This window comes from Cenococcum geophilum (assembly GCF_001692895.1).
Source record: "Cenococcum geophilum 1.58 unplaced genomic scaffold K441scaffold_9, whole genome shotgun sequence".
NCBI classification, from domain to species: Eukaryota; Fungi; Ascomycota; class Dothideomycetes; order Gloniales; family Gloniaceae; genus Cenococcum; species Cenococcum geophilum.
This window is the reverse complement of record NW_027137567.1, coordinates 3104240-3118784: the sequence shown is the minus strand read 5'-3', so window position 1 is coordinate 3118784 and position 14545 is coordinate 3104240. Positions and strand designations below refer to the sequence as shown.

General features: G+C 40.0%; 2 protein-coding genes across 2 annotated transcripts; both read left to right on the top strand.

Annotated features, from left to right (window-relative positions):
* The first annotated feature begins 824 nt into the window (after positions 1 to 824).
* On the top strand, positions 825 to 2947 carry K441DRAFT_631105 (MFS sugar transporter-like protein). The gene is made up of 6 exons (XM_067646299.1): positions 825 to 1174; positions 1234 to 1366; positions 1426 to 1472; positions 1522 to 2259; positions 2314 to 2401; positions 2461 to 2947. The coding sequence occupies exons 1-6, from the start codon at positions 970 to 972 to the stop codon at positions 2834 to 2836; spliced, it is 1587 nt and encodes a 528-aa protein (XP_067507316.1). The 5' UTR covers positions 825 to 969; the 3' UTR covers positions 2837 to 2947.
* Positions 2948 to 12008: 9061 nt separating this feature from the next.
* Positions 12009 to 13724, top strand: K441DRAFT_694335 (uncharacterized protein; the record flags this gene model as incomplete). The annotated part of the gene is made up of 2 exons (XM_067652717.1): positions 12009 to 12093; positions 12162 to 13724. The coding sequence occupies exon 2, from the start codon at positions 12486 to 12488 to the stop codon at positions 13722 to 13724; it is 1239 nt and encodes a 412-aa protein (XP_067507315.1). The 5' UTR covers positions 12009 to 12093; positions 12162 to 12485.
* Positions 13725 to 14545: the final 821 nt, after the last annotated feature.

Genomic DNA, 14545 nt, shown 5'->3' with positions numbered 1-14545 from the left:
GTTATAATGCTTGCGGGGTACTGTATATTGGCGGTAGAGGGTAAGCTATATGTTAAGTTGGCTACTATATGCGGGCGGAAGATTCACAACCGTACTTATACTTAAGCTCTGCATAAAAGGAGGTATACAACTAATCGCTAAGGGAGGCGGTACTGGTGACAATCGAAATCGCTAAGTAGGTAGGCGACTAGAAGGACTACCTGCAAAGGCAGTAGCAGGGCGTTTAGAGCTTATATTAATGAGAGAAAGAAGCTTTACAACACTACGATCTAGAACAGATATCACGACTTTTGGTAAGGGAGAGAAGTTCAGAACAGCTTTAAATTTAAGGTGGGCAAGATCCTTGGGGCCCCTGCAGCCACTATACCGCTTCCTGCTAGCTCTACATACTAATTTAGCTGTAGACGTAGCGAAATTAGGTGTGTACAAGGGGGTAACATGAATGGCTCAGACGCCCCCCCTGCTATTATGGAGAGGAAAATAAGCGAGCCCTAAGTAACATAGCAGGGCTGGGTTATTTTGTGTACCATACTAGCAGGGGGGGCGTCTGAGGCATTGATGTTACCCCCTTGTATATTGCGCGCACAGGGGGGGGGAGAAACCGAAGCTCGTATAAGCTGTACCAAACGGACGACTTCCACCAGGTGGATATCGATCTGGGTGGCCCGTGAGCCACCTGGCCAATTTAACCTGGTCAAAAAAAGTTACCAAACAAGCCCTAAAGCGAGGTTTATGGGCCGAACTACCTCTCTGGGGTAGATTAATAACTCTCATATATTCTCCGCACTCGACCCTGATTAAATACCCTCCTAATTGCGGGTAATCGACGGCATGACAATCACTGATCACTGAAAAAATATATGGGGAGATCAACCTTGCAATAATACTTATTACTCACCATCCCATCTCGTTAATTAAGTTCTGCCGATAGCCCAAGGCACCTATCATTTGTCGATCGCAGGATAAACGATGGGTGTTCAAGCGAATGCCCGGACAAATCGCAATGTCCTTGCTGCGACAACACCATTGAACAATAAACGGGGGCATTGGTGGAATGATCGTGGTTTACGAACTCTGAATATACTCCTCTTTGTGCCTTTGATGAGCGAGTATGTCCAGGGTTACGATGCGAGTCTCATAAATAACGTTCAACAGCTGAAAGTCTGGCAAAACGGTTAACGACTTTCTTTGAAAACCATCAAGTCCGCAGGAAATCACTAACGGTGGAAGCAGAATTTCATCATCCTCACGGAAGTTTACTCGGGATATTGAGTGCCTCATATTGGGTTGGCAATGTCCTCGGTGTTTGTTTAATCGCATTCCTCTCCGATCGGTTTGGTAGACGAGTAGCTATGTTCGTTGGGTCGTATGTGTTCAAATCCAGGCTCTTTTCTTCCTCCATACCAGTGCTAATGTTCAACTTAGTTTAATCTGTATTGTCGGCACAGCTCTTTGTACTGGATCAGTGAACGGTGCATTTCTTAATTACTAAATACGGTTACTCTAGCTAACATACACTAGCGGGAATGTTCATCGCCGGTCGACTCTTGCTCGGAATAGGTGGCGTAGTCGTGGGTGCGGTTGGACCAGTTCTCATGGCCGAACTGGCTTATCCAAACCACCGAGCAACGGCTACGGCCATGTCGAACACCCAATACTCAACTGGTTCCGTTGTAGCCGCTTGGATCACCTTCGGTAGCTTTCGCATGAGCAATACCTGGGCCTGGCGCATTCCTAGTATCTTCCAAGCGTTACCCTCAATCTTCCAAGCCATCGGTGTCCTATTCCTTCCGGAATCTCCTCGTTGGCTTATTAGTCAAGGTAAAGAAGAGAAAGCGCTTGACATTCTAGCCCACTACCATGCCAATGGCGACCGCGAAGATCCCGTTGTGAAGTACGAATTCAGAGAAATTTGTGAAACAATTGAGCTCGAAATTGCAGCGCGGCAGACCCGATGGAGCGAGCTTTGGAGAACTAAAGGCAATCGATGGAGATCCTTCATTATGATTTGGTGTGGCATCTGCAAGCAGTGGTCAGGGAACGGGCTGGTATCGTATTATTTGCATAGCATGCTGGACTCAGCCGGTGTCACGTCAACATTCCATCAAACGCTAATCACTGCTACGAGCGGGATGTTCTCCTTGGTTTGTTCGGTCAGCTTCGCTTTCTTGCCTGGGAGGGTGGGAAGAAGGCCATTGATGTTATGGTCGATGGGTCTGATGTGGCTGGTTTTTACGCTCATCACGATTACTACTGGAGGTTAGGGATTTCATTAATCACCTCTTAATGGCACGAACTAACATTAGAGGCTAGTATTTGTTGAGACGAAATCAACCTCCGCATCTTATGCTTCAGTGGCATTTATTTACCTCTACAGCGGCGTGCACAACCTCGGTTGGACGTATGCTCCCCCATCCGCACCTCTGCATGAAGAAGTTTCAAATACTAAAATACTCTCAGTGGTGCTGTGATGGTCTACGTTGTCGAAATCCTCCCATACACTCTTCGTGCGAAGGGTATAGCACTATTCTGGCTCCTTGCCGGCGCCGCTGGGGCGTTCAACACCTACGTCAACCCGCTTGGTTTGGACCGCTTTGCATGGAAGTTCTACTTCTTCTACGTCGTGTGGATTGTTGTCCAATTTGTAGTCGTCTGGGTCTTCTTCATCGAGACCAAGGGACCGAGTTTGGAGGGCGTAGCGTTGCTTTTTGATGGGAAAGATGCCAAAGTCGGCAAGGTGAACGTGGTTGCGGGAGGTATGACGGAGAAATGGGAGGTGGAGCTTGTTGGGGACGTTGACGCTAGGGCAACTGAAGGAGTAAAGGGAAAGCCATGAGAGCAGCGATATGGAAGCAATACATGATTTTACTCGATGGTGAAAGAAGGAGAGCTGCCGGTTCAGAAGGGAAGATATCTGAATTAGATTAAAGAATCTAATAATGTATGCAATAGTATCCTGACCCTTACAACGTGATCCAATAAGAGGCCGAAAGAGAAAATTATTTCTAGGGTCAGCTAAAGGGAGGATTGAGATTTATAGCTTTACCAGCTCCAGCAGAGGCGTTTACTAGGCCGAAATAATATTACTCATGTCTGCCCATAGACGGAACCTCCACAGCAATTTAACAGGGTTCAATATGTGCAAACTCACATTACAAATATACAAGCTACTCTTTCTTACTATATTTCCTAGAATAGACTCAGAGATTAAAATCAAGTTAGTAGGAGGATTTCGTGATTGCAATGTAATGCGACCTACGACTTTGTCACACTGAATTACATTTTGTTACTATGAGGACACCTTGTTTAATATATGGCTTCGTGCACAGCCCCTAACGTTGTCCCCCCATGCCTATCGATGCTTGCATAGCTCTACGAAGCGAGAACATCTAACGCGAGCGCTAACTGAGACGCCTCCCACTCTTTGTCAGTCAGCTTTCCTAGCCATGCCTTCGAGAACACCCTCGGGTTATTTAGTCGAGCTTACGGACCAGTTCGTTCGGAAGAGTTTACTTCAAAAAGCAGCAAAAACTTCCCTACACATCCTATTCTAAATTTCTTCCAGGGCACGTCCAAATAATTATGCCACAGCAATAACTAGACGAATCTCTCCTCGCTCAACCTTCTCCTTACGTGTTACCTCTTCTCAAAAATTCCAGATCCACGATAGGACACAGACAGAAAGAAAGCCGAACATCCATCACAACACAAATTCCGAGAATATTAAAAACAAAACTCGATGTATATTGGACGTCCAGGTCTAGAAAAATGCTAAGCGACCAGCTAGCAAATTCGCTTGGTCACGAAGATTCCAAGTCATCACAATATCTTCCCCAGTCCGAAGATTTGCATGAAATTTCATGTCCGGGCTCAAGTCCGAAGATACCGCTGAAACCCTATAGATACGCCCCTTTAAATGCAGACAAAGAAATTCGCCTCATCCGAGCTAATTCGCGGAATCAGGACCAGTGTAGGCGAAAATTAAGCGATAAGCTTTGATAAAATTATCGTTATCTTATCGTATCATTATATAATTATTATCCCGATTTCAATAAATATTATATGACTTAGGAAAATTTAGAACCTATACCCCTAATATATAAAAAAGGAATAAATTTAGCCGCGTTCCTCTCTTAAAATCCTACTCCGGTGCTAGCTCTTTATACACTCCATCTTCTTAATATTCTATAATCTAAGCTATATTCTATCCCATGATACCATATAACGCCCTCCTAAAAAAACTCTTTCCGGTTTGTTACTTATAGCTAGAATTAAGAGAATCTCTATTGCGAAAGCTAAAAGCCGTAGCCAGCGCTTCTAATATTGCTCCTAAGACCACCACTAAAGCGGAGTAATTTTAATATCGTATAGTACCTTATTACAGTAATTATCATACTCATCCTAGCTCTTTAGTTGAATAGTTTTCTTATTAAACTCCCTTGTAATTTAATTAAATATATTAAGATCTATTAGCTCTTTTAGAGATTTCTTCTTATATAACGGAATAGTAAAAGAGGAGAGGGTTTTTTTTAAGTCTTAGTACATCTCCCAAAGCTTTTTAACCTTTAGAAGTATAGTCATTTGCTACTCCTTCTTCTACTATATCTTAATATATGTTATATAACGAGCAGGATAAAGAATAAGTGTAGCAGTATAAAGAGGCGAGTTGTCTATTCTTTGGTAGTATTTATTAAACTTAGCCTAAGTATATTAAATTTAGCTTATGAAATCTTTATTTAACTAGTTCTCGTCCTATTATACGGTATTAGTTAGATTTAAAAAAAAAAGGAAAAGTAGATATATAAGAGCTATCTCTATATGCTTAATAAGGATATCTATAGTAAAGAGTATATAATTTAGCGTTGCTTTGTCTCCTTATATTTCTAGAGTTGCGCGGTAAAACAGTTAAAGGAAATCCTTTATTGTATAAAGCCTTTCCTACTCTTATAGAGAAAGATAGTCCTCTTTAAGCTTATCAAAGTTAGCCTTTATATACTTATTAATTTCTAACTCCTTCTTAAGTGCAATCTTTAGTATCTAAAACTAGCTATTCTATCTTATACGATTATTAAGCGGGATCCTTTATCCTATATAAGCTTTAAAGTCCTTTATATAACCAGCTAAGGCGCGGAAGTATATAATAATATTATAAAGCTTTCTAAGTAAGCCTATTGCTCGAAACACCTCTTCCTTCTTCTTATCTCCCTAGCTTATCTCCCTTTCTTCTACTTTATCCCTTTTATATAACTTAATATCCTTAATATTAAGAATACCCTTAAAGAGAAAGGCCTATACGGCTAGATTAATAATATAACCCTAGCACCGGATTCGTTAATAGGTAGGATTCTACTTAATATTCTCTTTCTCCTAGAGGTATTTACTTATCGTACAATAGAGGGTGTTATTTATTATAGAGTTATCGGTAATAATAGCTTTAAGCTTTTAAAGAATCCTATACTCCTATAGCACTAAAAGGAGAGTAATCTATTGCTCTTCTCTACTATAAGTAGCTACTATATAAAAAGCAAGAAGAGCTTTTATTCGCTTCCCCTGGCTATTAATAAAGTAGGCGCAGATTACTAGAAGAAGATAGTTATTTAAAGAGGTCCAGATATTAATAGAGAGATAAATATTTATTAACGCTAACTGAACTTATTTTCGTATAACATCCTTTTATAACTAGAATAACTAATTAATTATCCGGCTAACTTCTAAGTAAGTTATTATAAGATATCCGTCCAACGCTTAGTTAAGAGCCTAGCAGAAAATATAGAACTCTAGCCACTTAATAGCCCGAAATAGAAGGTTTTATATAATAATTAAAAACTCTATATATAAAAATACTAAGGTTACTCCTCTATACCGTATATACCTATTAGGAGCTCTTGCTGCACCCGGCCCAAAAAGACCAAAAACAACCAAAAGAACCCTGAAAAACACCTAGAGAATCCCCCTAAGATGCATGCATCGTAGGGGAGACACACGTCGAACGACGGTGGTTCGTACTCGCGCGCGCCCACTAGAACCACGCCTAGCAATAGCCCTCCACAACAAGAACGGGCGAATACTATACCATAAAACGGAAAGACCTCTATTAAGAAGGCATCTAATAAAATATAAAGCCTATTAGACGCGTCTAGTATCTATAGTTATAGGGGAGCGACTGTTAGCTATAACGAACTAATATAGCTAGTAGAATGGCTCCGCTAATCTAGCGTACCTTAGGCGCCCCTCTAGTAAACCCTTAACTAAATCCTCTAACGGCTAAGCAAAATTAAAAATAAATAAAATCCCTCCCTACTGGCGAACCGTACCTAGGCCGCCGTAGCTGCGCCTCTATAGTATAGGGAGCCTACCCCCCTAAAGATAATATCCGGATATATAATTATAATATAACCAAATATAGAGAAAGTAGAGGGGCTTAAGGGATAATTAGAAACAGAAGTCCTTATAAAAATTTATAAAGAGGTCTATAACGCTATTATAGTCCAACACCTTAAAAGTAAAGATATTAGAGTTACCCTAAGGGACTAACAGGCAAAGGAACAAGCTATAAGGGTAGGGGATAGGCTAGGAGAACGTATTGGTATAAAAGTGCTCTATAAAGATTACCTAGTTAAAGTCCCAGCGGTTCCCCTAAGCCTTAGGGTAGAAAAGGGACGCCAGGTAGATAATACGGCAACTATATATAAGATAGTAAAATAAACGGAACGCCTTATACTAGGACTTAAGATTACCTAAATCTAATAGCTTTAATAGGAAAATGTAAACTAAGTATATAATAAAAACAATAAAAGAATATAAGGGTCGCTAGAGACTTGCTAGGGAGACGCCGGTTAAATATATAGCTCCCTTATTATTAGTATATATACACTAGGAATATAAAAACTCCTTATCCAAAAAGGTATTATTATAAATAGCCTTATATACAACGTAAGGCTCTATAACTATAAACTCCGCCTAGAATAATACTACCGTTATATATAATAGGGACACACCTAATCTACATGCGCAGTATAGGTATGCTACAGCCACTATATAGGCCCCCACAATACAAGAAACTGCTTAAATTAAAACTAAATAAAATGCGCAAACTGCCACCAAAGCACATATAAGGCGTAGGAGAGAGGAGACTATATTAAATATAGGAGACGGAAGGTAAGGGCTTAACAGCTACGGGAATAACTGCACGCTAGGTTATATAAATAAAAATAACAGGCGATAAGCCAAGGGGGCGTAGGTACCTTTCTAGTATTTCCTACCTTTAATACTAGGGGGCTAGGCTAGCCATCCTAAGCCTTAATAGGCTAGAAGCGTCGCTATGTAATATTACCAGACTATATAGGGATATAAGGGTTATAGGGGATATAAGGGAGAGGACGCCCTATAGGAAGACCATTATGGACAGCTATAGTAAGCTCAAGACCAGGATAATTAAGAATTAGACTTAACGCGGTAAATATAATATTTACAGCCAACTCTTAAAGGGTATATAGCTAACTAGTAAAAATAGAGGAGAAACTGGAGATAATAACAGATTTAGATATAGAAGCGCTACTAGGAACACAAGATATGGGAATAAAAAGCTCTATATAAAATAAGTAGTAACTAGGATGCAGATATAAGAGATAGAAGCTCTAAATGTCTTAGAGAAAGTAGAAATAGAGGAAGCGAGGAATAAAGAAGAGGCGAAGGACCCCCGCTGGGGGTCCGCCACCTATCTATTATATAGTATAACTGCAGCAACACAAACCACCGTCTTACAAGGCCCTTACTAGACAGCTTAGACCTAAAGAAATACTATATCCTTGCTATATAAGAGCCGTATTATAATACCTATATATAATTAATATACTGCCCCTAAGGATTCCAGCTCCTATATAAACCAAAAGCAGCTATACGCGTGTGCTTTATAATCAGCAAGGCTATTAGCCTATCCTTATAGTTATAGCAGGCAGTTAACCTAGATATTATAGTTATAATAATCCAGACATATAGGGGACCGGTTTAGATTATTAATATATATAACCCTAGGGTTAAAGGGGTCCCATAAATAGAGAATATTATATTAGTAATAAGCTTACTAGAAACCGAAGATATAGAGTCTATCCTATTAGGAGATATAAACCTCCACCACCTATAGTAGGGGGGTATCTATATTACTGCCAAATAATAGGCAGAGTGCCTATTAAAAGCTATAGACACCTAGGGCCTTAAGCTAGCTACCCCCCTAGGAGCAATTATATGGCAATGAGGTACCGCTAAAAGTATAATTAACCTTATATTTATAGACGAAGGCCTATACTAAAGACTTAAAAGGTATAACCCTAAAAAAGAATAGGCACTTGCTTTAGACTATATCCCTATTTAAATATAGCTAGATCTAGATATTAAGGCACAATTAAATAGCAAAAGATATATAATAAGAAAGCTTAAGACAGACAGCTTCCTTAATATAGTTAAACAACAACTTTAAGACCTAGAAAAAATCCACCCGATACCAAATAAGCAAGGCTTAGTAGCTACCCCTAAGGAAATCGACTAAAGACTAGAAAGGATCTAGGCAGCAATTAAAAATAGGTTAGAAGAGCACTGCCCAGTCTTAAAAGCGGGCCCCTATATACGACACGCATAGTCCGCATAATACGCGGTTCTTATTACTAGCTAATAACAAGTAAAAAGAAAATATATAAGTAGCTATAATCTTAAAGATAAGAGACATTATAAAGACATAAGAAACCAGCTAAAGAATACCCTAAAAAAAGAAGTAAGAAATAGCTAGAGATAGTTTATAAATAAGTATACTACTAACCTAAGCCTCCCCCATAACAAAGGTCTTTAAAGAATAGCAAAATAGGCAAAAAGAAAGGTAAGACGTCTAGTAGAAGACCTATACCTTCCGCCCCTATAAAGACTAGGTAAATTACTAGCTATAAGTAACAATAATAAGAAGGCAAAAATCCTTATAGAAAGATTTTTCCCCTAACTAGCTTTAGTAGACCTTAGCGATATTATAGGTAAAGCACTGGTGACTTACCTAAGGGTTAACAGTAATATAACAACTAAAGAAATAGCTAGAACCATTAGCCGCTTTTTAAATAATATAGCACTAGGACTAAATAGGATCCTAAATAAAGCCCTAAAGACCTACGGACCACTAATAGCACCTTAGCTTACGGATGTAGCTAGAGTATACTTTATAATAGGCTACTACCTAAGACTTAAAAGAGCTATAATAACGTTTATCCTATATAAAGAAGGTAAAGTAGACTACTTATTTCCAGGGAGCTACCGCCCTATTGCCTTAGAGAATACCCTTAGTAAGATCTTAGAAAGGGTAATAGCGGACCACATAATAGATATAGTAAAGGAATACGCCCTACTACTATAAAGCCAAATAGGGGCAAGAAAGAACCGCTTAATACTATTAGCACTTACGCTACTTACTACCACTATTAAATTAGCATAGGCGATGCGAAGGGACTTTATAGTATTAATGCTTAGCCTAAATATTAGTAGCGCCTATAATAATATACCCTATAAGCGTCTCCTATATATCCTTAGAGCAAAAGGCTTCCTAGAATAGATTATATAATTTATTTAAGGGTTTATAGGCTAAAAAGAAATATTACTAGTCTTTAGTAGATACTAAAGCCCCCCTATTATAGTTGCAACAGAAATACCATAAGGATTACCCCTCTTACCTATACTTTTCCTTTTCTTTATAAGCAACCTACTTAACTTCTTTAAGGAAGGGGCGACCTAGGGGATAGGCTTTGTTAATAATATAAACCTAATTATATACGGGCTAATAGCCGTAGAGAATTGCAGAACGCTAGAGAAAGCTTATAATACCTATATAAAATAGGCAAGACGATATAGAGTTTAATTCTTACTAGAGAAGTACCAGCTAATCCATTTTATAAGAAAACGTAACCAATCTACAGATCTTTAGCATATAATTCGCATCTAAGGCTTTAGGGGTTAGCCAGTTTAGGGCCTAAGAGTATTAGAAGTATGGGTAGATAGTAAGCTCTAGTAGAGCGTATATGCGGCCTAAGCGGCCCGTAAAGGCTAAGTATAGTATATTATATTATCTAGGATCGTTAATTCTATATAGGGCCTATGCTTCTAGAGGTCACGCCTACTATATACAGTAGTTATTTGGCTAACTATAACGTATAGGTCTAGTATTTAGGCCATTAGAGAATCTAAAAAAGGCCCCCTTAAATCGCTCCTTAAACTACTCTAAAAGGTCTAAATAGCCTACCTCTAGAGTATAATAGGCGGATATAAGCGAACGGCTACAGCACTGCTTAAGAAGGAAGCTAATATTCCCCCCCTATAACTATATATTAAAGCCACTGTAATATAAAGGGCATAAAAGGAACGTAATTCTAATATTATAAAGTATATCAAGACATGCCTAAATAAACTATAGAGGGACCTTAGGGCGCCTTATAGGAGAATAAACTAATAACCCTAAAGTAGGGAAGATATATTAGAGAAATAGGTAAAGAAAGCAGAAGAAGAATAGTGCTGCTTTAAGGCCTAGGCCCATATAGAGGAGAAAGGGAGACGCGTAAGAGGCCAGCAAGAATAACAGTAAGAGAGAGAAAAGAGCTAAAGTAAAGTATAAAAGAATACCGGGAAACTAACTACTATAATATAATACTGGCTAGACTAACGCTAGAGAGGCGTATAGGAGTTAAAGGTATAGAGGTTAACTAAGGCAAGAAGAACCTAAGCCGTAGCATAGTTAACGCTATAGGGGGTAAATACTTTAGGGCTCTAAGAAGGCCTAACAAAGGCAGAAAATATAATAGTAATACTCTTAAGAATAGGAGTAATAGGACTAAAAGACTGGCTCTACTAGGTAGGTATCCTAGTAGGTAGCCTAAAATGCAAATATAGCTAGCTAAGACAGACACTAAAGCATATAATACTACTATGCCCCTTATATACTAACTAAAAAGTAATACTCTTAGTAGCTAGCACAGAGAACTATAAGACACTGCTCTTAATATAAAAAGGCCTTAAGGTGGTTACCTAGTGGCTTATTAGCTAAAATATACTAAACTAGTTCTAGGTTATAAAGGAAATAGTAATAAAAGGTAGGGGGGTAAGCAACGGGTGCCCCCTAATAACTCTATAGTAGTAGAGTAAAGTTTACAATACTAGCGCGTCCGTAGGCTTATTACGGCAGCAGCGGTTCCTAAAGAGGTCAAAAAGTAAGGTAGTAGGAGCACCACAGGTGACTCGTAGGCGCCTTGCAGGCGCCCCGCAGGCGAGTCCCAAAAGGCGGGGAGATGGATCACGGGGTTTTCTTAAATAGAGTTTTCTCCCCACATGTATATAAGGAGTAGTCCGCGTGGGCCCAATAGGGATCCGAATCGGACGTTAAGCAATGAATTATTATTATTATATAATAATTAAATTTATAAGAGCCTAGTCGATAACTTCCTTATTAAGGACTTTCTTAAGTATGTGGGAATTAAAGTTGTCCGTCTTATTTTTAGCTGCCGCTTACTTATAGAGTTCCTCTAACTTCTAACTTACTAATACTTTTATACGACTTTGCATTGTCTTAACAATAATTCTATACTTTAACTTTAAGTGATTCCAAAGGTTAGTTGTTAATATTGCACCGTATATGCAGTATTTATAGTAGATATATTTCCGTTTCTTCGAGTTAGATATTAGCTCGCTTTTGTCTAGTTTACAAAAGTGCTTATAGATTAGAGATCTTTTCTAACCTGCCTCTTTTATGCTCGAAGTGTTAATTAAGTTAAGAGTACTTATAAGAAGAGAGGAGTCTGCTTCTAAAGCCATGGTTTATATAATAATTTATAAGAAGTAAAGAATTTTTTGGTATCGGTCTAAGTGGGAGAATGCCAAGAAATTATTAAAATAAAAGCGATAATTATCGATAAGGAAAAATCACGATAATTTATCGATCTTATCAGATAAGATTTTATTTTCGCCTACTCTGATCAGGACGGAGATATCCTCACGTTCGAAGTCACCAGCGTATCGTTAGATGCTCCACCGGAGTATACGGCCCTGTCATACGTCTGGGAAAGCTCAGAAAAGGTAGCATCAGTGATGCTTAATGGGAGACCGCTGCCCGTAACCAGAAGCGCCTACTGACTCCTCACCAGGGCCCGAGTGTTAAGGGACGCTTACATGTGGGTAGATGCTATTTGCATCAACCAAGAGGATATTTCCGAACGGAATGCTCAAGTACAGCTGATGGGAGACGTATATAGCAACGCAAGCAAAGTGGCACTTACGTTAGTGAAGCTCCGAAGGAGGACACCCATGTTGTCGGGGCCCTTGTGCGAAAGATTCACGCGCATTGTGTTGCCATAACCACAGGCCATTCCCTTACCAAAGTTAACTCGAATCGGGAAATTAAAAGGGTCTTATCTGGACAGGACCCTTCACACGGGACCACTGAGGAATGGAAGGCCTTCGCTCAATTTATGTCTCAACCTTATTTTAGCCGCTGCTGGGTACTGCAAGAAGTTATTTTAGGCCGTGATGTCGAGATCTGGTTCGGAAATGTCTCATTTGCATACGAAATTCTCTTCGAGTGGCTGGATTTAGCGGACGGTGTCGAACTTTGGTGTCAATACCACCAAAAATTGCGCCAGGAGATCTTCTGGAGCCCTGAATTTTATGATCATATTCGTATAGTGGGTCCTGCAAGGTGGGCATTAGCGGATGGCGATGAGGTACCATTTCTCGAAATACTATCGGCATCTCGGGAACTTGCTGCAACAGATCCCCGAGATAAAATCTACGCGCTGCTTGGGTTAGCAAGGGGAAAACTTGATAAAGTCGTTGTCCCTGAGTACTCTCCGTCGAATTCGGCCGAAGGTGTGTGCATTCAGTTTGCTCGGCATTGTATTAACACCCAAAGGGGTGCCGTGGAAACACTTTACTGTGCTGGGACATCAGCGAGGGGAAATATGCCATCTTGGGTTCTAAACTGGACTACTCATTCAGCTACAAACAGTCTTGCTAATGTTTACAATTGCTCTGGATCCACAAACCCCGCCATTCGTTTGGGGAACGATCCAAGTTCTATTTCAGTGCGCGGTGCTGTTGTCAGCAGATTAAGTACTCTAGCAAGATATTCGATATTGCACAAGCCTGAAGATATTTACAGGTCCGCCTGGTCACTAGGGGAATCTATCAGATCACACGGTAGCTACCCGTCAGGCGAGAGGATTGAGGATGTTGTAAGGCGTACTCTAACTTGTGATTATTTAGTGGACTCAACCGGTTTTAGGAGAATGGGAGAGCTTTTCAGAAGGGAATCTGAGGCACTGGCGAACTCCTGTAATGTCTCCGAACTAGCTTCATCTAGGAAGATTAACTGGCGAGAATTGTGGAAGTATACAAGAAGAAAGGTTAAAAAAATTCAAATTGAAAGGTTTAAGATAGAGATTTTATCTCGTTCAAGCCGCAGCCGCCTAGGAATTACGGATGACTGCCTCATGGGCGTGTTCCCCGAACGAACACAAGTCGGCGACGTTATTGTCATAATTCTTGGTGCAACTAAACCATTTGGTTTCCGTCAGGTTGGAAATGCATATATTATCATAGGCGAATGCTATGTCCACGGCATAATGGACGGCGAACTTATCAACATTAATGAGGGCACCGAGGCTGTAGAGATTAAAGGGTCAACTATTCAGGACCTCACTATCATTTGAGCTCTTTATATTTCAGTAAGTACATGTACTACTTAAAACAATGTTCAAAGACCTCCAGAAATACTCGAGCTTATACAATCCATAGAATTTTGCCGCAGTTTCGAGATATTCATGTTTATATCTCGGTGGTCGAGAACACCATCTTAGTGTGCGTCGACTTTCCTAGTCCTCATGAGATAACGCCGCTAATACCACTTGAGCAGAGGCATCGAGGGATTCTAGCGCCCAAAAAGATATGGGGAAGGCAGCAAGAGAGGTCTTTGACTATATAGGTGTCGACCCGGTGCTGATCACTACTATATTAGGATTAGATCAGGGGTGACTACGACTCATCGATTTCATGTATATATAAAAATGTCTATTCAAAGCGAAGTCACGCCTCCTTTGAACAGCAACATCAATATCTATCACAATCAGCCTTTCGGCTTTTCGCTTTCCCACCCTCCACCCTATAGATAGATTTGCAGCCTTTTAGGCTTGCGGTAGGCCTGAGGGGGGCAATGAGTGTGTAATCATCTACCACTGCTTGAGACAGTAGGGAACCTACTATGCAATACAGCAGGCTAAGATGATTACCCTCTCCTCGGGCCTACACCCCCCAATATAATATATTATTCAGAATATATCTCTATCTCTGCGAGCAAGTGAATAGATAGTCTCTTTTCTTCGTAGACCAATCTACACACGAGTCCTTCTTTTATGATCCACTTTTTGCGGTCGATAACAGGGCTTGTAATGAGAGGTGTTCTGACCAAATAATATCTTGAAAGCTACCGGGAGCTAAGTGGTGAGATAGCAGGAATGACACGAGTTAAAGAGTG

What these genes read in the sequence shown, in the direction of transcription:
- K441DRAFT_631105 (XM_067646299.1), top strand. Translation starts at nt 970, where the DNA reads ATGGGTGTTCAAGCGAATGCCCGGACAAATCGCAATGTCCTTGCTGCG. An exon ending in GTAGCTATGTTCGTTGGGTC is followed by an intron (nt 1,367 to 1,425) that starts GTATGTGTTCAA and finishes TGTTCAACTTAG; the next exon opens with TTTAATCTGTATTGTCGGCA. An exon ending in CATCACGATTACTACTGGAG is followed by an intron (nt 2,260 to 2,313) that starts GTTAGGGATTTC and finishes ATTAGAGGCTAG; the next exon opens with TATTTGTTGAGACGAAATCA.